The sequence below is a fragment of the Mesitornis unicolor genome, unplaced genomic scaffold (genome assembly GCF_000695765.1).
Source record: "Mesitornis unicolor isolate BGI_N332 unplaced genomic scaffold, ASM69576v1 scaffold2948, whole genome shotgun sequence".
NCBI lineage: Eukaryota > Metazoa > Chordata > Aves > Mesitornithiformes > Mesitornithidae > Mesitornis > Mesitornis unicolor.
The window spans coordinates 28,314-51,064 of NW_010200967.1; the positions used below are offsets into that span (position 1 = coordinate 28,314).

Here is a 22,751-nt window from a genome sequence, read left to right on the forward strand (position 1 = left end):
AAACACAGCATTAGTTTGTCTTCTAGAAACCTGTTTTAAAATGCGCAATTGAAACACACTGGAATATTCGGTAGAAATCACTGGAAATTCTACACGGCAATGCAATGTAATGTGTATTTTCATTTCCAATTCATGACATTATGTCCTATGTAATATCCATAGACACTTCAGCAGTCTTCTTAACATGTGCAATGAAAAAAATAAAGATATGGTTCCTCCAGGTACCGGTCAGACAACCTTTCTGATTTCTATTCTTTCTGTTATAAAGATGTCTTTCCATAATTCAATAGAAGAGTGAGGAAAAAGAGAGATCACTGTTATCTGTGTCCTTCTGTACTAACACCTTATGGAAAGGCCACATTCATAGCCATCTTCATTTCAGCATTGCACATAAACTTACATCTCATGCAGGTGCTGCTTTAAGTCTTCTTTCTTCTTAATGCTCTTTAAAAAAGAGAATTCATCACCATCCACACAGTCATTAGTGTCTCTCAAGTTTTTCCTATAATTAAAATATTTTTCTCTTTATAGCTCTTAATAATCCATAATCTTCCAAATATGTTATTTCTTACATTTCATGTATTTTCTTCTTGACTTTTATGACGATATTGAAGGCAGCATCTCGAAGAATTGATGATGACATTATATTTCAAGATCTTACAAACTAATTGTATGATTAATCAGGTATAATTTAATGCCAGAAAACTGACAATAGAAAAAAACTTCCTCCACATCTTTCACAAAATTAATCTCCTGGGACTGTGGTGACATACAACATAATAATAACAATTCTGTTCTGACTTTTACATCAAAATAGCATTTATCCTTTTCTTCTTCTTGTCATTAATTCTGAATACAAAGTGTAACAGATTTTGAGAGATACTTCTTCGACCAGTTCACTGCCTTAAGAATTTTTTTATTCCATGACTAGTTTAAGACACATATGTTCTTTACATCCTTTTTTGTTCATGGAGATAGCATTATTCTATAATTTCTTCCACTATGTTTAGGTTCCTTTCCATTAATCTGTTTACATGTCCATAGAGAAAAAGGACTAGAGAGGACCTTAAAAGGTCTTTTAGTCCATTTAGCTGGATCACTCCTGTATAGCTTACTTTTTCTAGAGATGACCAAATTTTGAGACTGTATGCTCTTCATCAACCTGTTCCAAGGCTGTTTATCTCTTGTCGAAACATTTTTGGCCAATGTCATACTTCAGAATTCACCAGAACTGTGTTCTCTGGATTGTGGGGTCTTTCACCAAGACTTGAGATTTGATAACGAACCATGTGTGTTAAGTACAATCTTAAGGCAAGGGTTGTAATGTATTTATCACCATCAAGTGCACAAAGTAGGAGGAATACTAGCAATGAACTGATATCCCATTTCCAGTTTAGTATTGGATATAAGAGCCCATGTTCACAGTTATTGGAGATGTATTAATTAAGTTTTGACTTCCAGTAAGACAAATGTCATATTTAGGCAATTATTAGCAAATTCAAACATGTCTGTAGTATGCCATATAGATTCAAGTAGAGTGAACATTCAAATTTTAAAAAGTATGCATCTCTTCCAAAAACCCTCATGGCTTTTTAGCTTCCCTTGCCCTTCATCTGCCTCCTGAACTTGCTTAAAGGAAATCAGTCCTAATTTTTCCCTTTTGAAAATGTCCTGGAATTTACCTTAGGCCACTTAGTTTATAATAAAGTGCTTGCCTTATATTCAGATCAAAATTTGTTTTCTTTTGGGTCTTTTTTTTTTTTGCTGCTAAATCAGCAAATGGCACTGATCAAAACATGCATAAGTATGCATAAGTCTTGGCTAGACACCTGCTGTAAAGGATATTCATCCATCATCAGTTAAGTGCTTACAGGTACACACATTCATCTCCAGCCTTTTTGTATATATACGTAATTTGATTTTCTTCTACAACCTCTTTATTCAAATGTAATGGAAATGATTACACAATGGAATTGCACTTAGGTTTCCAAAAGTATAAATGAGACCAAACCCAAGACCTTGAGGAACAGTCATGAGTATAAGAACATACAGGGGGTTTTTTTAGCTTAATTTGTATTACTGTTGTAGAATTTTTTGCTAGACAGAAATAAATTCACACACACACAAAGGTAATTTCAAACACTCCACTGGGATTAGGCAATTGGGTGAGAGGTTTGTTACTGTGTTATGGTAGCAGTCTGAATCCCATAGCAAGATTAGTCTCCTCATGTTTGGCACAGTAGGAAAAAATCCCTGCTTATAATAATGCAAATGAAAATAACAGCACAGAGTATTAAGCATTGCTAATGTGCTATTATCATACCAGTGTGAAGAAATGGGAGCAAACTACAGTCTTTGTGAAATCACTGTTTGAGAACAAATGAGAATGTTGTATATTTGTTTGTATAATTATACAGTGTGTGTATTCCCCAAAAGGCAGGCAACAAAATATTTTCTGTGTTTTCTTCTTTAATTAAAGCACAAGCTGTTTATTACAAGGCTGCATTAAAGTTCTTTCACTCTATTATAACAGGAGGCTGGCTCGCTCTACACTACTGCTTATCCCCTTGTTTGGAATTCACTACACGGTGTTTGCTTTTTCTCCTGAAAATGTCAGTAAGCGGGAGAGACTAGTGTTTGAATTGGGACTGGGATCTTTCCAGGTGATTATACAGTGAATTCTGGTTTTGTTAAAAAGAAATCTCTACTTATTATAACTACTTTGCATGCACAGTTCTCAGACTGTGTTTATTCATTTATGTATGTGTTTTGTTACTAGGATTTTGGTTTTGTTTGTTTGTTTGTTTTAACTCCAGCTATTTTCTAGCATTTACTGAAGGATTTCAATCACATTATTTTTTTTCTCTCCCGTTTACCTAGGGTTTTGTTGTTGCTGTTCTCTATTGTTTCTTGAATGGGGAGGTAAGATTTTTAATATTTAACCTCCTCCGCTCATCATCCCCATTCCATTTTCTTGTGGGAGTAACTGCTACTTTAAATCTTCACTGTAACTCATCATCTACCATATTCCCTAATACCTTAAGCTGAATCTCACAATGACTCGGCAAAAGAAAGAGGTGTGATATCTTTACTAAACCAAAACATTGACCTTGCTAGAGACGATGGCTCAGATTAATGCTTTCTAGCAGGTGCAGGGGCTATACTGGTCTCTTTGGTTATGTCATCCCATGTGCAGGACTTTACCTGTTGTTCAACTTCATACAGTTCTTGCTAACCCACTCTTCCAGCCCCTTCAGTTCTTTCTGTGAGGTAGCTCTCACTTTTGACATGTCCACCATCCAAATCTGTATCATCAGCCAACTTTCTCAGGGTGCTTTCAATCTCATCACTCAGTTCATTTATAAAGAGCAAACAGTGTGGGGTTCAGCATCAATCCCTGGAGGACTCCACTAGTCACAGGCTGCCGACCTGTGCCAAAAACATTGTTCATCACCCTCTGAGTGTGGCCAGTTAGCCTATTTCCTGCCCATCTTGCAGACTACCCGGCACGTCTGTATCTTGCCAATTTGCCTAGGAAGAGGCTGTGGGAGAAAGTGTCAAATGTTTTGCTGAAGTCCAGGTAAACAGCATCAGCTGCTCTACCCATGTAAACAGAAAAATGTATTTTGTCGTGGAAGCTGGTTAGGTTGAACTAGAATGATTTGCTTTTGGTAAATCTTTGCTGGCTCTTCCCAAACACCTGCTTCATTTAGTTTGTGATATTTTCTAGGAGGCCTCATTCCATTATTTTCTCAGAGACTGAAGTAAGACTAACAAGTTGGTAGTTTCCTGGATCCAGAATAGAATAGAATAGAACAGAATAGAATAGAACAGAACAGAACAGAACAAAACAAAACAAAACAAAACAGACGTCCAGGCTCTTTTGGGCCTTTCTTGTAGATTCCTATGACATTTCCAGTCATTAGGTATATCCTCTGATCTAGACATCTTTTCAAATATTATAGAAAGTGGCCTTGAAATAATGTCAACCACTTCTCTTAACACCTTGGTGTGGATTCCTTCTGGGCCCAGAAATTTATGCTTGTTTTCATATAGCATGCATTAGCTGGTCTCTAGTACAGAAGATCTTTACCTCCTTGGTCAAAGTGATTCCTTCTCAGATAACCATAATAATCTCCTCAACATCATCAAATAAATGTATAGGTCATGTTGCTCATGGGCTTAGTCAGGGTGAATATCAAAGGACCCAAAGATCTGTTAAAACATTATTCATAGCTCAGGGCCAAGAAGCTCAGAAGGTGAGTTCTGGATCGTGCCTTGCTGGACTTAGTGGCTGTTTTCATACTTCACCAGCTGGCATTATTGGATATCCATCTCTCCCACCTACAGCTGTTATTTCATCTATTATCTTCCATGAGTGCTAAAAGAAGGTTTTGTCTAAAACTAATCTGGAGATAAGCACCTTCTGAGGTAACATGCACAGTATCTCAGATTTTCTGCAATTTCTTGGAAGGTGATGTGTGATGCTACTTAGCCAAAATAATACAGCCAGATTCATTAAAACCATTTTGCCTTTCAAGATATTAGACAATGTCTTGTGCCTCCACTAAATTACTTGGAGTAAGGAAGGATTCATCTTCAGTATATTACACAGTAACACATGCAAACACTATTTTCTTTTTACAGAGGTAATATACCTCCATACTCTATCCAATCTATACCTACCTATACTTTCACCAAAATAGAAATTTAAAGGTACTAGAAGGAGAATTTAAGTTTTCCAGTTGGTATTTTCCTCCCTGTAGTTATTGTCCACTCAGTTGAAGTACTTGGTTAGCATTTTGGCATATGCTTATCCGTTTTGACAATTGTATTTGTCTAGGAAAATCTAGCAATGACTGTTAAAGACAAGAAGAATGTCCTTGACACAGGAGCTCATGGAGACTGGAAAAGTATATTGGGGAAATATCTCTACATATTTCCTTGTTCTTATGCTCTTTCAGGCAGAAATATGCTACAGGCTGCTGTCAGGAATGAGTAGTAAACTGAGTAAATGTTGGTCTGAGCTACCATGAACTTTCTTATTTTAAATCTTTATTGTTTTACATGTACATATATGTATACACACAAGATTGCCAGATAATCAGTGATGAATGAAAAGTAGAAAAGCTACAGAATTATTTTCTTATTTTCTTATTAAACTTCTGACCATAAATTGTTTTACTGTTGGTGATTTACTGTTGGCACACACGAAAAAAGCTCAAGGGAAAAGACAGTGTCATTGATGTATAGGAATACAAGAATTATCATCTACTTAGAGGTGATCTGAAAGCAGGAGATAAAGTTTTGTGTAGACATCCATCCATTAATCGCAGGTGAGAGACAAGCCGCCTTTGCACACAGACTATTTCATTACTGTCTAGTACCTTTTGGTTGCTGGTTTCTTTGGCTCCTTACTATCATTTTGGTACTGGCCATTGGTGAAAACAGGATATTTTTTCCAAGAAGCTAGCTAAAGAACTGTGCTGGAGTTAGTGTTGCACAGGTCTTCTATGCACCTCTGGGCTGATCTTAAATTATCTGAAGTCAGAGACACAGAACCCAGGCTGTTGTTCCCAATATATGCTTGGACCTCCTTCAGACATGGAGAAGTCACTTCAGATTTTGCTGAAGTCAGGAGTTTAAAATTAACCTTAAAAATTATTCTGTCAAATTGTGGTGTTTTTTTCTAAACTTGATTATTTGTCAGCATGTCCTCGAGCGGCTAAGTACATAAAAAATGACCTTTTGAAGTTTCTCCCTAAAGGTGCAATCAGAAATAAAGAGAAAATGGAGGAGCTGGAAAGTCAACCGATATTTTGCTGTGGATTTCAAACATCGTCATCCTTCTCTAGCGAGCAGCGGAGTGAACGGGGGGACACAACTCTCCATTCTGAGCAAGAGCAGCTCTCAGATTCGGATGTCCAGCATAAATGCGGAGAACCTAGCGACATGAGCAGCTAAGGAAAACAAATAAATCAACGAGCAAACCAAAAACCATCCCTTTAAAAAGAAAAATAATGTTTTGATGGTGGTGTAGGTCTCCCTTTCCCCTTTCCCCTTTCCCCTTTCCCCTTTCTCCTTTCCCCTTCCCCCTTTCCCCTTTTCCCCTTTCCCCTTTCCTTTCCTACCCAACAATTCATTGATATTTGTAGAGGTGAAAAAGCAAAGGAAATGTGTATATATATATCTTTTTAACAATCAGTGTAAATACCCAGCTGTACGCAAGGCCATTAATGGAAAAATGTTTAAAAGATAAACAACAGGCCAAGCCCACCCACACAATGATTTTCATTTCAGAGCATCTGCAGGTAATCTGTCGTCAGTCAAAAGTAACAAGTGATTGCTGTGCAGTTGTGATCCTTGGTTGCCATACTGATACTAATCTGTGAATGGACATGATAATTGTTCTTTCTCAAGTTAGTTTTCATTTTGGTTTGGATTTGCCTTTTTTTCGTTTTTTCCTAGTCAAACATATCTTAGCCTGTCCCTGTCTTTTGGCATGTGAATTTCTGCAGTGTTTCTCTTTTGAGTCTTGGGATGGAGCTAACATACTTGGGTTAATCAAACCAGCCGATTCAGGAAGAACTCCAGAAAATCCATGGCTGGATTTAGTCAGGTGTACCCAGTGGACTTAAAGAAACTACTGTGTCAATGTGAAGCTGTATAGCTACTATTTATCCATGGAAGGGCTCCAGGCAAGAGAGGTGGGATCAGCTGTCTTTTTCTGTACCCAGGGACACTTCTGAGAAGGCTTTATGTTCTAGCTAAGCTGTGAATTTTCTAAAAGGGCCATGTAGTTGAGATATATCTATATTTTTGATGTTGATTGATTGATAGATTGATTGATTGGGTTATTTGAATAATAAAATTAACTGTCTCCTCCCTCACAACTTAAAAGCAAAAGTCAGATCCAGGATAACCTTTCCCTCCAGATAGCATTGAATCCTCTGCATCCGTGTCCAAACAGGGTATGGTTTTGTGTAGTACTGTCACACAGACTGTGGTGCCTTTGCAACTTGATTGACTTCTGTGTGTTGACTTTTCCCTGCCAGATCAAGAGGCACAAGAGGGATCTGGCAGGATCACCTTGGAAGGTAAAAGTCATCTGCATTTGGTGAGCAACTAAACTGAACAATAAGATGGTATTGAAGGAAAAGATAAAGACTTTGGATGACTTCCCACACCTGGAAGTTTTATTTCTCTTTGGATATTCAGTTTGTTTAACCACCAATGGTCTTACTGGTTTTCTTTGAGTGAAACTAAAATGTTCTTTCAACCTTTGTAGTTAAAGCCATGACTGATGCACATCTACTTCAATCAAATGTCGATGATGTCAATTCTTAAAAGTCTTTATACAGTGCGTAAAAGCTTTGAGGACTGTCCTAACACTCACTTAATTTTGGATTTATGAACTGATAAATATATATATATATAAAAATATATTTGTGCACGTATGCATATGCATATATTAAAAAACAAAAATGAAAATGACATTTTAAATGTGAAATTTTGAACTGAAACTAATAGTAACCAGGAAATTCAAAATTCAGGTTTGTTCTTTAGTGTTAGTTGGCACATTAGGAACGTGAAAAAAGAAAGTGAAAGACTCGAAATTTTTGTGTTAGCTGAGTGTGAGCTTTTAATTTCACTGGTTTTTGTTAGTTCAGGTTTTAATGTCATTTTAAGCATAGGTTTTTAAAAGTAATGAGAGTTTCCTTATTTTTAAAAGGAGAAAAAAGGTTTCAGAAAGTTGTGAAAGACATATTAATGATAATAATATTTAACACTTATATAGTGCTTTATGAGACATAATCTGCTCTCAGTTGTAGCAGTGTAAATGAATGTAAAATTAACTCAAAACACACAGAAATGTTTACTGACATCATATTGATACAGGATCATGCTCTTTCACCCCTGTCAGGTGAAATCTACCCTTGCACAGAGGACCAGCAAAACAGTTTAAATCACTTACATTATAATCCAGTATTTTAAGTCGGAGTCATAGTATCCAGACACCTTTTATTTTCAAGTGTTCAGCACTGGTTTGCTGCTCTGAGAGCAGAATTTGTCCCTTTTTTCCAAACTCTCTGCAAAAATAACTGAAATATTTTGAACTGATAGAATGGAGCTTCCTCTCTCATTAGATGCTGCTAAAAGCTATTTTAGAAAGTTTCCCAAGGAACCATGCACTTTGCAGCTCAGAAAGACACGTGAGATGGGGAAAGTCACATCTATCAGGTAAATGCATACTTAGACATTTTTTAAATGAGACTATCTAACATTAGATGAACAGATAACATTGAGATTTGTATTTCCTGTAGTATGGGCTTTCACAAGGTATTATATTGACAATACTGTAAGCTTATTATTTAAAAAAAAAATCAAAAAGTGTATTTTGCATGATTGGCTAGTAGCCAATATTCAAGCAGTAATAAATTAAAACTTTTGAGAAGAAGGTGTTGAATAACTGCCTGTGGCTGGAAACATTTGCCATGTTTCAGTCCAGAGGAAGAAAATGTTTGGATTTTTTTTTCTAATTTTCATTGTTGTTGAAGCTTTTCCTGAGATTACTTTTGGATTCCATTGTTTTTTCCTGCCTGTCCTGCAATGCTCTACATTTTGAGTTGGTGGATCTCAGTCCAGTGCCTCGTGGGCAAATGTCCACATCACCAAAACCACCTTCCAACCATATACACTGGAGACATGGTCCTCAGCTAAATTAAAATCAGTAGATAAAACTAATGTTATCGTTAGAATAAAGCCACTTCACTTTGGTTTGGGATTTGGCCTCAGCAGATTATTATTAATTATTTTTTTTTTTTTGGCAATATCAGCAAGAGGGGCCGAGGACTAAATAGTCACGAAAATTTGGACTTTCCCCTTAAATTCCTAGAGCCAATGAGCAGGACAAGTTGGAGGGCAGTGGAGGGAAAATTTCTGCTGTTGCAGTCTCTGTATTTCTTGTTCAGTGGACAAATATAGGACTTCGGTACCTTTCACCAGCACTGAATTTACTAGAAGAAGTGGTATCTCTTGACATATTTAATATACAATATATTATACAAGCAATCCCATTCTATTATGATATTTTTCTTTTATTGGCGGTGTTGATGCACTTGCAAATGTGGCTTTCCTTAGTCACACAAACTTCCTCAGTGTTACTGGAAAGATCATACTTCAGTTGTATATATTTATCTAAACCAGACTCTGATGCCATCGCACAAATTAGCTTCTCAAGAAATCTTTATGTTGAATGTAAACTGAAGATGCTGGACGTTCATGACCACCATTCGCAGTGGCTGTCATTTCTATCTGTTTCAGGATGGAAGAAATCAACAGGTGGTTTGCTTCTAAGTGTGTGTAAATATCAACTGAGTGTAACAGTGTTTTGTTTGAATTTTCACTGTGATATATATTTTGGAGCTAGAAAGTCCATGTTATTAAAAAAATACATAATTAAAAGAAAAACAAATGTACGGTGCTCCTTGAGCCATTTTTTCTACCATCTCCATAATGTACTTCTTGTCTAATCTTCTTATTTGGCTTTTGTAAATGTACAAACACTTAACTGTGCTGCAGCTTTTGTGACTATTTACTGTATCTAACCACTGTTTGATTATTGACTTTTTGATGTGGAGTGCTGGTACTACAGGACAAGTAACATCCCAAAATGTAACCTACAACCTGTACTTCAAGGGACAAGGCTTGTTTCATTGCTGCATGGTAACCTCACCTTCTTTTTACCTTCATCTACATTTAGTATTTCTGAAACTCAGAGCCCAGATAATGAAACTTAAATTCTTAGTTGTGGAGAGTTTTATTTCATAGAGGAAAAATAGCCAGTTTCCTCAGCCTCATTTATGTATTTGTATTTGAAAACCAGCTGTTAAGGTAGGACGGTGGGAGAAGGGAGAGAGATGAAGACAGGTGAGTCTAGAGTGAAATGCGAAAAAAGATGCAACGTGGAAGTTAAATTCAGATGCTGTATTTGGTGTCTATCTTCTCCTTTTTGGCAGCTGTCCATTGCTGTAACTAAATAACTGTCTTTAGCAACTACAAGGCTAAATAACAGCAGAAGCGGCCAGGAACTGAATGTGCTCATAATTTAGATTACATTAGCAAAGAACGACTCTCCCTATACTCTCCATCATCAATGGCAAGCATGAGATGGTGATGCAAAGCAGTGCATAGAATCATAGTACTCTTTTACTACTGGAATACTGGGATTATTTTCCCTGAGTCTTCTCTTCTCCAGGGCGAAAAGACCTAACTCCTTCAGTCTTTCTTCATTGGTCATGTTGTCAATCCTTTTGATCACCTTCATGGCCCTTCTTTTGACCCTCTCCAATCTGGCTACATCTCTTTTGAGATGCTGGGATCAGAACTGGATACAGTACAGTATTTGTTAGACTTCTGCTCAAAACCTGACCTGGAAGAATCTGATCCTCTTCAGTAGTGATGAAAGGATTAGTTGTTATAATTTGCCTTGTCTGTGTTACTTTGCAAAATTGTGGCTTTTCATAATATTATATCAATGGTGGATGAAATTCTGCTTCTGCATAGTATAGTAGCTTCTGTGCTGGCATATGAAGGGTTATGCAGGACATCTGGTTAGCTCAAAGATTCTTTTTTTTCTTTCTTCATAAATCAGAAAGATTTCATAAATCAAAAGAAATCAGTAACTAAAAATATGCAAAGACAAAATGATCAAGAACAAAACATAATCGGCAGTGTTAGAGCTGTTGCTCTCTGATCCTCAGGTGTATCAGAACAGAACAGTGCCATAAAGATATTTAATCTGAAGAAAACTCTGTCATTGCCATTGTTTTCACAGCATATTACTCTCACTCCTAAACTGATCAACTCACCTTTTAAAATTCAGTAGCTTTTTCTTTTACTCACCTTCTCTTCCCACTGGAATTTATTGTAAAATTTCACTCTTCTAGCAGTTAGAAACTTTTTTCTGATTTCCAAATTAAAATAGCTCCTGGCTTGCTTATGCTCCTCATCATACTAATCTTGCCTTCAGTTCCTTTCTCCTTTCCTGAAATATGAACAGCTTTACTTCAGATAAAGTCTGCAGTTTATCTTTTATCATGCAGCTGAAAGTGAAGACTAAAAATAATCATGCTATTAAGCTGCATTTATTTCAGCTCTAAGCTCAATCTGGACAGCAAAAACAAAACAAAAAAGCAAACACAGACATATGCAAATCCATTGAGAGCAGCAGGAAAATTAAGTAGAAACAACATGCCAAGCACTCTGAAAAGAAGAATAGAAACTAAAAGAAAAATTTTCAGTTCTTGAAACTGTATAAATGAGAATTGGTTTTTTGAGCAGCTTTCATTCAGTCAGATCTAAGGGCAGAAATTATCCCAATCTTCTCCTTTTCTGGCTGCAGTTATAATCTTGCAAAAGAAGCTGTATTGCTGCAGTTTCCAATCAAAGGAACAGAACACTCATTCAGTCAACACACGGCAGGAAATCAGCATTCAAATTGGGCAAAAATATACTGATTGTGTCAGCTTGTGGGGTTTCAGTACTCATATGTCTGACACTGCTACTAAATCCCTACTAAATCTGTTCTGCAAACCATGCAGATATCTAACTTAATTTTATCTTTCCAGCCCTTTCTTTTCTAAAAGTACAGCTGCAAACAGCAGAGGATGAGTTACTGGAAGCTATTTTCCCAGGACTGTCTAGATGACTGGTTTCCCAACTTTTTGCACATAGCATCATCCAGGCTTTGATGAACTTTCTCAATGCCTCCCATCCAACAACCACCTTGACAAATAATGATAGAGAGGAGATAGAGAGGAAAGCATGATCCTGTTAGCCAGCTATAAACACAAAGAACATCTATTTCCCAGTATTACAGCAGAGCCAGTGTGAAAGAGCAGTGTAACCAGTTCCCTCTGTAGCCTTTTCACAGTGAGTGATGGATTTGAGAAGACAGAGGTAGAACAGATGCTGCACCCTGGATGAAGCTGCCATGAAGTACTATGAAGCGTTCTTACATGACAAAGTACAGGATCCAAATGCCAAGAGTAATCCTCATAATTTCCACATTTAGTGCATGTACTTTAAAAGTTCAATAAATTAAACTTTTCCTCCCAGGTCTGATTATGTGATTTCATGATACTAGGACTTTCTTCTTTGTTCTGAGATTTTCTCATGTAGGCAAGGCTTCCAGAGAAATGTAGGATGCTTAAATTCATCTGCTACATGGTAGGGCAGAGCAATAAATATGACCTAAGTAGAGCTATTATAGCATGGAACATCTAAAGAGAAGCAAGATAAGGTAGTAAGAACATATAGAGCGGGATATATGGGACACCACATGGGATCCTGCGTGGTCTCCAAAAGCCAGCCAAGATTAGTGTCTCCTGTGGTGTCTATGTCATATGTGTCTATGTGTCTATGTGGCTATCTATGAAACTGAAATAAACTCACTGGGTGGGATTCACCTCGAAACTTTGATATCTGTGTGAAGGCAGTGTCTGTTAGACTACTGAGTCTACAACTGTAGAAACGTACATAATACAAAGATACAACCGAATGTCTGTTTTTACCTGATTTTCTTTCTTAGAGAGTTAAATATCAAGGGCTCTATTAGATATTTGTCCCTTTCAGTATCTGGCACAATCAGTGTTAGGCATTTTGGGTCATAGGCAAAATCCTGGAAAAGATCCTACTTCACTAGGCAGGCAGTTAAGGAGATACCCACACCACCTAAGTTTAGACATCAATAATGAAGATACCTTCCTTTGATCTAGTTTCTCCACTTAGCCTTTGTAGTCACAAAAGACAAATAAGTAATTTTGGAGTATAAGCATCAAACGTATTTTTGATGTCAACTCAAGAGCGAGATGATTCATACTTCGCAAGTATCTGTTTCTTTTCACCAGGAAGTCTAGCTGACCAGCTCAGAAACAGATGTTGACACTGTGGAAATCTGAGTGTAGACGACTTTTCCCCTGGCAACTTTGCCCAGTCACTATTGTTCTGTTTCATGCATACTGAGAAATAATGGTCTTGAAAAGCTTGGATGTGGCTTCTGTTGGGTATTACCAACTAAATTTAGAGGTACATGCTTGATAAGGGCTCAGCAGTTCCCACTGAGAGTAGTTTTCAGGAAGCCTTGTGCTCTTTGACAGATTGTGTCCGTATGACCAGCACTTCTGTGTCCGGAAACAAACCATGGTATATAGTGCATATGCAGTGGAAAAAAGTTAGGATTTTATCCTCTGCTTTTAGCAGTCAGACACATGCAACCAGTTCAGAATTGCATTTAAGAGTAACATTAGGAAGATATGGAGTATGCAGTAGTAATCAACGATGCTCTGATGTTAAGCTCCGTGCATATCTGTACTAAAGAGCTAAGTTCAGCTAACTACACATTGTACTTTGTGTATTAAAACACACCAGCAGAGCTTGAACAATGTTTTGAACCCTGTGGTCTTTCATCTTATGATTAAAATTGCAATTTCCCATTGGCTTTCTTTTGGGAAATTCATCCATGTAAAGAATTACTGTGTGATATGACACTGTGTGATATGACACTCTTCAGTGTCTGAAATTACTTAGGCTTCTGGATATGCCTTTTCCAATGGACTTTGTGCTTGCAGAGAAGTCTCAAGAGGCCTTTGTGTACCAGTATAGTCTGTAAAAACAATTATTTGATGTGTTCATCCTCTTTCCCGTCTTCTTGTCAATCTAGTGGCGATACAACATGCTATAGCTCTGAGAAGTACCAAGTTACTGGATGGAAAGCTGTATTTTGGCTTTTGACTCTGTCAAGGTACAAACTTACTGGCCTGTTGGGTCTAATACTGACCTTTTTTGGTCAAAATTGGTTTAATTGGTAACGGGATCTGGGGTTATTCAGCTTTGTTATGAGGTGGAAACACAGATATCAATTGCTGCTTTCTAATCTTTTTTTGTGTTTTGAGAAATTGTTTTTAACATGTATACTGCTGTAGATGACACAATAAATGTATGATCATTTTGTATAAGTCTGTTCTGATATAAAATTACACCAAAGAAAAATCTTTGTCTGTGAAGTTACAGGGTAGTGTATTTCTTCCTGAAGCAGTGGGCAGTGAGTTTTCTGGGTTAAATGGGTTAGCTTACCTCCTCATGGGAAGGAGTCCCCGTATTCTGGGCAAAGTCAGTCCTTGACCAACCAGGCATGAAGTCTTTGCCATTAGTGGGCCATATAAGCTCTTCTTTCACCATCAGTTGGTGGAATTACACGAGGAAAGTGTTTAGTACACCATGTGAGTATCGCAAAATCATAGAATATTTTGGGTTGGAGAAGACCTTTAATATAACTGAGTCCAACAGTTGACCTAACACCGCCAAGTCCAACACTAAACCATGTCCCTAAGTGCCACATCTACTCGTCTTTCAAATTCCCCCAGGCATGGTTTCTCAACCACTTCTCTGGGTAGTCTGTTCCAATGCTTAATAACCCTTTCAGTGAATAAATTTTTCCTAATATCCAATCTAAACCTCTCCTGGTGCAACTTGAGACCCTTTCCTCTTGTTCTGTCCCCTGTTACTTGGAAGAAGAGGCCAACACCACCTCACTACAACCTCCTTTCAGGTAGCTGTAGAGGGCGATAAGGTCTCCCTCTTAGCCTCCTTTTCTCCAGGCTAAACAACTGCAGTTCCTGCAGCCTCTCCTTGTAATACTTGTGCTCAAGATCCCTCATAAGCTTTTCTGCCCTTCTTTGGACATACTCCAGCAGCTCAATATCTTTCTTGCAGTGAGGGGCCCAAAACTGAACACAGTATTCAAGGTGTAGCCTCACAGGTGGACAATCACTTCGCTAGTCTTGCTGCCCACATTATTTCTGATGCAAGCCAGGACACTTGGTTTTCTTGGCCACCTGGGCACACTACCAGCTTATATTCAGTCAGCTGTCTACCAGTATCCCCAGTCCTTTTCCGTCAGACATCTTTCCAGCCGCTCCAAGTCTGTAGAGTTGCATGAAGTTGTTGTGACCGAAGTGCAGGACCCAGTATTTATCAAGCATGACTATGGTCTAATACTGTCAGTACAAATTCTACGCACTCTCTATTGCAACTGATAGTCCTTGTGGCTCTGAAGTTTGATCTACAGGTCATTTGGAGCCTACATATAATTTCTGAGGGGTCCAAACAGGAAAAGAAATTCTGTTGTCTTCAAAAAAAGGCACTGTTGACAAATGTGGAAAAAGATTGATCTCTATCACATCTGATATGCTTTGGGGCTTCACTTCTTTTCCTGTTTTAACCAACCTCAAGTGTTTTATCAGGTTCATTTTTAAAAGATTAGGGTCATTCACCCTACTGAAACAGAGGACTCCATAGTAGATGACCTGTTTCTGAATTTTCGCTTAGATCTAAAGAAGGCACCTTCTTTTAGCCAGCTGTACAGCTGTTTAGACATCACTGGCTATTGATCTGGAGCTGGATTCTGGTCCTTAAACATAGCTATCAAATGCCATCTGAGATGTCTTAGGGTATCCAAGAGCTGAGTGGCTCATGGATTTCACTAATTGTGTTGCTAATACTTCCACTGACTTAGACATTCAAATCATATATAGGTTGAAACATACGGATGTCTAAATTTACCTATCATAACCTGTGAGCTGAATACCATCTTAGCTTTACAGAAATGGTATTTCTTATTGCAGAATTTAATTTTTCCTAAAGATCATTCTCTATCATGCAGTGCCTTTTTGTTTAAATTGATTAACTGTTTCTTCCCTTAGTTTGAGTTGCATTGAAACCCTTCATGTTATTCAGGCCTGATTTTTTCAGTAGCTTTTACCATCCCTCTACACTGTTCTGAAAATCCAGCTCTGGGTGGCTTAGGCAACCTTGGGAAGACTCAACATTGGTAAAGCAGATAGAGCTTCCTGCTGGAAGGATTTCTTTAAATCTGGAGTCCACACTACCAAGCTTTCCACAGAAAGAATGGTGACACTGTGAGAGTTAAAAAATCTATTCTTGGTGAGAAATTTTGGTTATCTCAATAACCTGTCTTTGCTGCAATCCAAGAAAAACAGCTGAAACAGTTGTTTTTAATCTTTCCAGCTTGTCATGTAGTTTGTAAAGGAATTCTAAAATAATACTTGAAGAGTTAAACAGTGTAAAAGATGCCAGGGGATTCAAGGAAGAGAAAGCAGCTTTTCCTAACTGATATAACTCGATGATATATTGCAGCTGTCCTTTAGCAATCCCATAAATCTCACTTGGGAGAGGGGATATCTCGGTTTGGTACTGGCTGTGAGCAGGGGCCATGTTTCTGTGCATTGCTTGGATTTTTGGACTACACACATACAGAGAGGTGAGCAGCGTGCCCAGCACACACCATGAACCAGGAGATGGCAGTGCCTCCATGCAGAACGCACAGCACTTCCAGACAGCTTGTGACAACAGCTTTGCTGCCTTCTCAGGCTTTCTGTGAAGCACTACATCCCTGAAGCGTTCCCTACTCCTGCACACACAATTATGTCCTCAGATGTGCCATTAAGAAAGGATGAGCAGCCTTTTCACAGCCAAACAAAACCTTTACCCAACAAACTTTTGCACTCCCAAGGTTATTAACCTCCTTACCAGGTTGTTCTAAGTGTGTCCTTCATACAAATTATGTAAATAGTGGCTTTGCTCTATGCAGTATATCTTCATATAGCCCTGGATTCCAGCTTATGGCTTAAATAAGCAGAAAATAGCACAAAAAGCCAACATGTACTTGATTGACCATGGTCTCTAGCAGTGATTTCAAGTACCCAATGCAGAGTTTTGTAAGTGTGGTTCTAACTTGAAAGGAATTATAGCTGTGTCTAGTGTAGCTTCTGTGTCCTTTCTTTACTTTTGGAGAGTTTGAGATAGAGTACAACTCAGTCCTGAGGAAAGAGGAAGGCCACCCAAAGAAGTGATGCAAGCACAACATTTGCTCGCTTAGTTTTACTAGATCACACTTTGCTTCACTACCACCCAAAGAAGTGATGCAAGCACATTTGCTCACTTAGTTTTACTAGATCACACTTTGCTTCACTACACCACACTGCTATGTTGACAATTCTGATCCCAGAAACAGCATTGAGTGGAGTGATAACAACATAAGAAATTATGGACAGGACTGAGATAATCACAGCAATCACAGCAGATTAGTCCTCAAAGGGAGGTCCCCCCAAAAACCACAAAAGCACTATTTAATTTTGTATTTAATTGATGGATCTGGCCAGCCTTCAAGGCTACAGTGACAGAAGGTCAGATCCTGCTGCACAAGGACCAGCATCTGGGCACTGAGACCAGGTCTGTAAGTTATTCTGAGCTCAAGGTAGCCCAGCTGGTATACTGCATTGGGTTTGCTCTATGTTCTTCCTTCATACACACATAATCTGCCTAATGTTTAGGTAGCCATGTTTTTCCGACAGACAAGACAGGGCTTGGAGTCCTCTGGCCTAATTTAATTCCCAGTAAGTTGGCTCAAATTGTCTCAAAACAACTAGTAAAACATCATTAAGTGCTATGGCAAACCTTTGCCACCATGTATCTGTTTCCAATGAAGATCAGGAATAATGCTCTTGAAAGTTGGAAATTTTGGGAAACACTAAGAAAGATGTGACAACATGCTGAGCCTGGAATGAGATAATGTTGGGGTTTTTTGGGGGTGTTAACCTGATGATTTACGTTAGCTCAAGGTCTGGCTTTTCACAACAAAACAAACGGATTTTACATGCTTAAGGTGTGAAAGAACCAGGGTTGTGAGGTTGATCTGTACCAAGTGAGAAAATGAACTCACATTAAGGACAAGAAATTCGCAGAAGGCTCTTAACACTATGGACAGACATAAGGGATTCAAGTTGGCCATCTCCTAGGTAGTAAGTTACAACATCACTGCAACTCATCCTGCTAGAAAAGCTCAAACAGAAGTTACACCATTCTGGTACACAGTCCTTTTTGGACTGATTTTTTCGAGCAGTGATAACTGAGTGACGTAGTTGACAGGACTGTTTTCTCTGGACAAAGTCCCATGTTTGTGTGTGAAGTTCAGGTATTCTTGATACTGCCATTTGCACAGCTGTTTCTTCAGTTCACTTTGAACCTGTTGAAAAGGAAATTAAAAAAAAAGAATCAGAAAATTAAGACTTAGTGGGCATTGAAGGTAAAATATGCCAAAATGTCTGCGTGACTACTTAGCCTAGATGCACAAAAACACCCAAATTGATCAGGGTCAAGCCCTAATACATGTTTAAAACTATGTCCCTATTCACTTTTGAAAATAAACAGATTACAATGTAGTTTACAAATGCTATCCTAAACTTAAGAGATACATCAAATGCTACTAACCACATAGCCTCCAAATTCTGTGGCTGTCATAGGTACTGAAAATCTTTGACAGTGTTATAGTTGTAGTATAATTAGCACAAACACAGCCCAAATGATATGCAGAAATAAACTGTTAAGTGAAACTATTAATTCTGACAGAGAAGTATTTACGGACAAATCTTACTCCAGTGCATTGAACTTGGGAATTAATCTAGTAATTCTGTTATCTAATCCTCTACTAGGTGCAGGCTCTACAACAACATACAGAAAGAATGGCACATGCAGAAGTGCACATCTTGGACATCAGGGCTCCCTGAAAGTCACTGGCAATATTTGTCTTTGAGGTGGTCCCTATTCTGCCTTTGTTCTCTCTGTTAACCACACAGACATGCCATCTCCTGTGTGCAACTTCAAGTATGGACAGAACAAGCCCTCTGGAGCTTTCAACACTAATAAATAAAAGGGGCTTCCTCCACCTATGCGGTACTCCAGCACTATATCAGAAAGCTCAAGGCTCTTCAACACTCCTGTGTATCTTATTCCAAGAAAAAAGATATACAATACCAGCCCTCAGTTTCATCTCACACAGTTATCTCCCTGCTTGGCAGCAGCACAGTCTCTCACATTGTTGCAGATACTTAAAACTGAAGAAACACACACACACTAACAGAAAACATTAATTACTTTTCATGATTGCAGGGAACTATAACAGATGCAGAAAGGATCCACTGCCAAGTTGTAATGAGTGACCAATCTGCTCCAGAAGAAGTTATCCCTAAGCAGCATGGACACAAGCCAACCCATACCACTTAGTCTTGGGGACAGGGATCACTCTCTGTCTATCTGTTTTTTAACACCTAGTAGATTTGTGTTTTGGGAGATACAACATGGAAGCTGTTTAAAAGCTGTTGGCAAGGAGCCTATGCAGACAGAAGGCAGGTGGGAAGTAGAGCATTCTCTATTTACAGTTAGTCCTAAAGGCACTGTTTCTGAACAGCACTAGAATGGCCAATATAAATTGTTTTCCCAAGTAACAAATGTATTTTAGGCATCATTCATCCTTGGGTGTGATTAATTTCACCTACATTTAGCCATCTCTATGGGAAGCGTCCACTCTAAGCTAGTGAGGAGACTGAGGCACAATCATGAGTCATTCTTCTTATCTAACCTACATGCATTTCTGAGGATGAGATGTTAATTTTAATGCTACAAAAACAGGAAAGAAAGAGTTTGGACAAATCTGTTGAAAATGCACAGGCTGCCCTGGAAAATGGTAAAAGAAAAGGTGAAGGGGAAAAGGAAGGGGAGGGGAAAGGGAACGGGACAAAGAAAGGGGAAAGAAGAAAGGGGTAAAGGAAAGTGAAGAAATTCACTAGGAGAAAATAAAGTAAGTAAGGAGAGTTACAAGCTCTCCATTGAGACATCATCATGATAGCTAACAGAAAAAGCAGAAAAAAAAGTCCCCTGACAGGAAAGTCTCCAACCATTTGTAAAGGGTCATTGCTTTAAAGCTTATTTTGAGTCCTTCTGTCAGAACTGTATGAATACAAATAAAGTCAACAAAGGTACAAAGGGAAAAAAAGATATGGGTATTTCATGCTTTCAAGAGTGGATCAAAGCACAGATCTGTTCTGGAAATAGGAAAAAAAAAATGAAAAACAAGAGAGGCCCATGAGTTTAAAAGGTTTTGATAATCCTACGTACTTGGTACTCACCTCTGCATTTGAGAAACAATATAGAAGAGCAACAACAAAACCCTAGGACGTGGAAGGTAGGGAGAAAAAAGACATATCAGGATTTAAAACATAGAATCAGAGAAAGACATCAAATTTCATTCAGATTTGAGTAAGACAGCAAAAATGCATGTTTTCCATTGTTCCATTGGAATTTAGATGATGTGGCACTATTTATTGGGTTTTCATAAAAAGGATTAAAATCTTCAATGGACTAGTGACACTACATGTATGTTATTGCCCTTGTATGGAGACATTAAGGACAAACTTACTGTTGACTGTATCCTATAAACAAGTTCTTCCTCAGATAAGGTAGTAGGGACTTCTGTCTTGTTCTAGTCTATATTTACAGTAGTGAATAAACTGGGTGAAGACCTGTCTTTGTTTTACATCTTTACTGCTAAGCTATCTTCTTTCACTCACAAGACAATGGCTGTGTTCTAACGACCTATTGGGAAAGGTCTTGGGTCCATATTCACCAAGAACTACAGTCAGGCATTGTTTAGGGGAATAGTCAGCTGGAGCCAAGCCATTTCACAGACTGTGCTCAAAAAGACAAACATTGGATAGTCCTAGACTACATCTGTATTAGTAAACTGAATAAGTCACAGCCCCGAATGCTGCCTTTGCTTCTCTATGTTGTTAAAACATCAGCATGGTCCATGACACAGCTTTGACTTGGGCCAGCAAGGATTTTCCCAACCAGAGTTCGGCCATGGTTGAGAGGTAAGTGTGAAAGAGGAGTCATTTTCAATATATGTCAGCGTGGGCAAGTTGTTGTGGGGTACAGGGGAAAGGGGAAGGAAAAGCTTTATTTTTTGGCCCTGGCCCTCTCAAGTCCCAGATATTGTTCTGAGCAGCGGTTTAGCAAAATAAAAGAAACAAAGAAGTGTTAGCATAATGGATTCATTACTGCTAAAGGTAGAACAGGTTGTTGAACATCTTCCTTATTTTTCAGTCCATTTATCATGACCTTTATTATATATGGAATTAGTTTCAATCAGTTCACCTTAATCCATAGATTGGTCTTCATGGTACTCAGTCATTGTTATTCAATAAAAGTAGATGGGTTTTTTTGTGATTATTAATATGAAGTCTGAGTCAGAACTCAAAACTAGTATGAGATTTCCAATAATAAGATAAGTGAATAAACAACAGAAAGAGCTTGTGAAGGAGTAAGATGGAATGTGTGTGTTGAATTTAGACACATTATTAACACCTGCCCTAATAGCCAACCTAAAAAGTAAAACTCCTGAGAGTCTGGTGTTTCAACCCTAATCTCTTAGGACTGATTAACATTTTGTCCAGCTTACCTGAAAAGAACCCAAGCCCAACTCAATATAAAGGCGAGCTTCCAGACCAATGCCTTCTGGGAAAAATGCAAATACAATGTAGTGCACTCCAAAGAGGGGGATCAAGAGTAATGTGGATTTAGCAAGCCTCCTAGCGAACCAAGAATTAAAAAACAATCCACTGTTAGAAATATGGAAATAGTGATAGCAATTCTGTGTTGAAACGAATTTTAATACGGACGATAGCTCGATAATGGAGGCAACTACATTCAACAAAGTTATGGAAAGATTACTTTCCACCAGTCCCATCGTCAATACCAGGAGAACAAATCAGCATGGAAGTTTTCTGGATTCACCTTTAAGGGTTCTTCTCCCTGCTATACATGTGAAAACAGGGGCACCAAACTAAGAACCCTGATCTACTCTCTTGAGATTAATCTCAATCACATGTAGGTAACCCCCACTTACAGCGTCTCAACTTCCAAAACTGCCAGTGGAGATCTAAAAATCACTGACCATAGTACCTGATTCAGTTGCTTAAACAGTGGTGTGAGAACCCTTGGTGATGTCCTAAGGTATTCTACTTGTACTTCAGCTCACTCCACAAGGGCGCAAGTTTACACTAGGTCCTCTGCCACTACTAACAGCCATACCTACATACCTTAGGATGAGTTGAAAAGCATGCTAGAGTTCTGTGACTGCATTGATGAGATCCCCATTGATTGTGAAGTGAATCGTAAACAGGAAGGACTAGGTTCAGTTACCAGAACATCAGCATCATGTTACTGCTAAGAAATTAAATGAAATTATCTGCATCTTTCTCTATGTGGCCATTTGTATGGAAAGGACTGGAAGCAAAATGGATGCATTATGCGACATTCAGTGTTTACACTTTGAAGCTAGGTCTTGCTGGAGTTATAATCATTTATATTTTACTTTTCTCATTGTGTCCAACACATCCACCCTATCCTCCTCCCACAGAAGAAAAAGAGAAATATGATGTTTAGGATGAAAAGAAAAGTTTACATTGTTATTTCCTCTGAGGTTTTATCTTTCTATTAGTAAGGAACAGAACATTTTGTGCTCCTGCCCATAAAACATCTGTTATAGCAGCTAGAATGGGTCAATACCAAGAAACTCAGAAATACTTACACAAAGTGCCTTGAATGGCTCCCTCCTCCCTCTTGAGATTTCAATTTATGGACTAGAATTCTGATCACATTAATAAATATAATAAAGTTAATCTGAAAAGACAAGACAAAATCTGTAAACTTGTATCCTGTAAAATCAGGACATATATTCAGTTAATACACATTAACTAAAAATCCTCAGTCGTAGAAACTGCACTTCTGTAAACCAATACAGAACTGCTTTCAAATCAAGCTGTTAGCATTAG

General features: G+C 38.2%; 2 protein-coding genes across 2 annotated transcripts in view; one reads left to right on the forward strand and one right to left on the reverse strand.

Annotated features, from left to right (window-relative positions):
- Positions 1-5,956, forward strand: part of ADCYAP1R1 (adenylate cyclase activating polypeptide 1 (pituitary) receptor type I) — a gene marked incomplete at its 5' end in the record, with an annotated part of 34,219 nt that extends 28,263 nt beyond the window's left edge. Inside the window, 3 exons of the mRNA XM_010189897.1 lie at positions 2,534-2,663; positions 2,881-2,922; positions 5,768-5,956. Coding sequence (XP_010188199.1) covers positions 2,534-2,663; positions 2,881-2,922; positions 5,768-5,956 — 361 coding nt within the window. The remainder of the gene's footprint in view (positions 1-2,533; positions 2,664-2,880; positions 2,923-5,767) is intronic.
- Positions 5,957-17,895: 11,939 nt separating this feature from the next.
- LOC104544893 (vasoactive intestinal polypeptide receptor 1-like) overlaps positions 17,896-22,751 on the reverse strand; it is a 25,742-nt gene continuing 20,886 nt past the window's right edge. Inside the window, exons 10-13 of the mRNA XM_010189896.1 lie at positions 22,508-22,599; positions 21,377-21,506; positions 20,046-20,087; positions 17,896-18,106 (exon numbers count right to left, since the gene is read on the reverse strand). Of these exons, the coding sequence (XP_010188198.1) occupies positions 17,924-18,106; positions 20,046-20,087; positions 21,377-21,506; positions 22,508-22,599 (447 nt within the window). The 3' untranslated portion in view covers positions 17,896-17,923. The remainder of the gene's footprint in view (positions 18,107-20,045; positions 20,088-21,376; positions 21,507-22,507; positions 22,600-22,751) is intronic.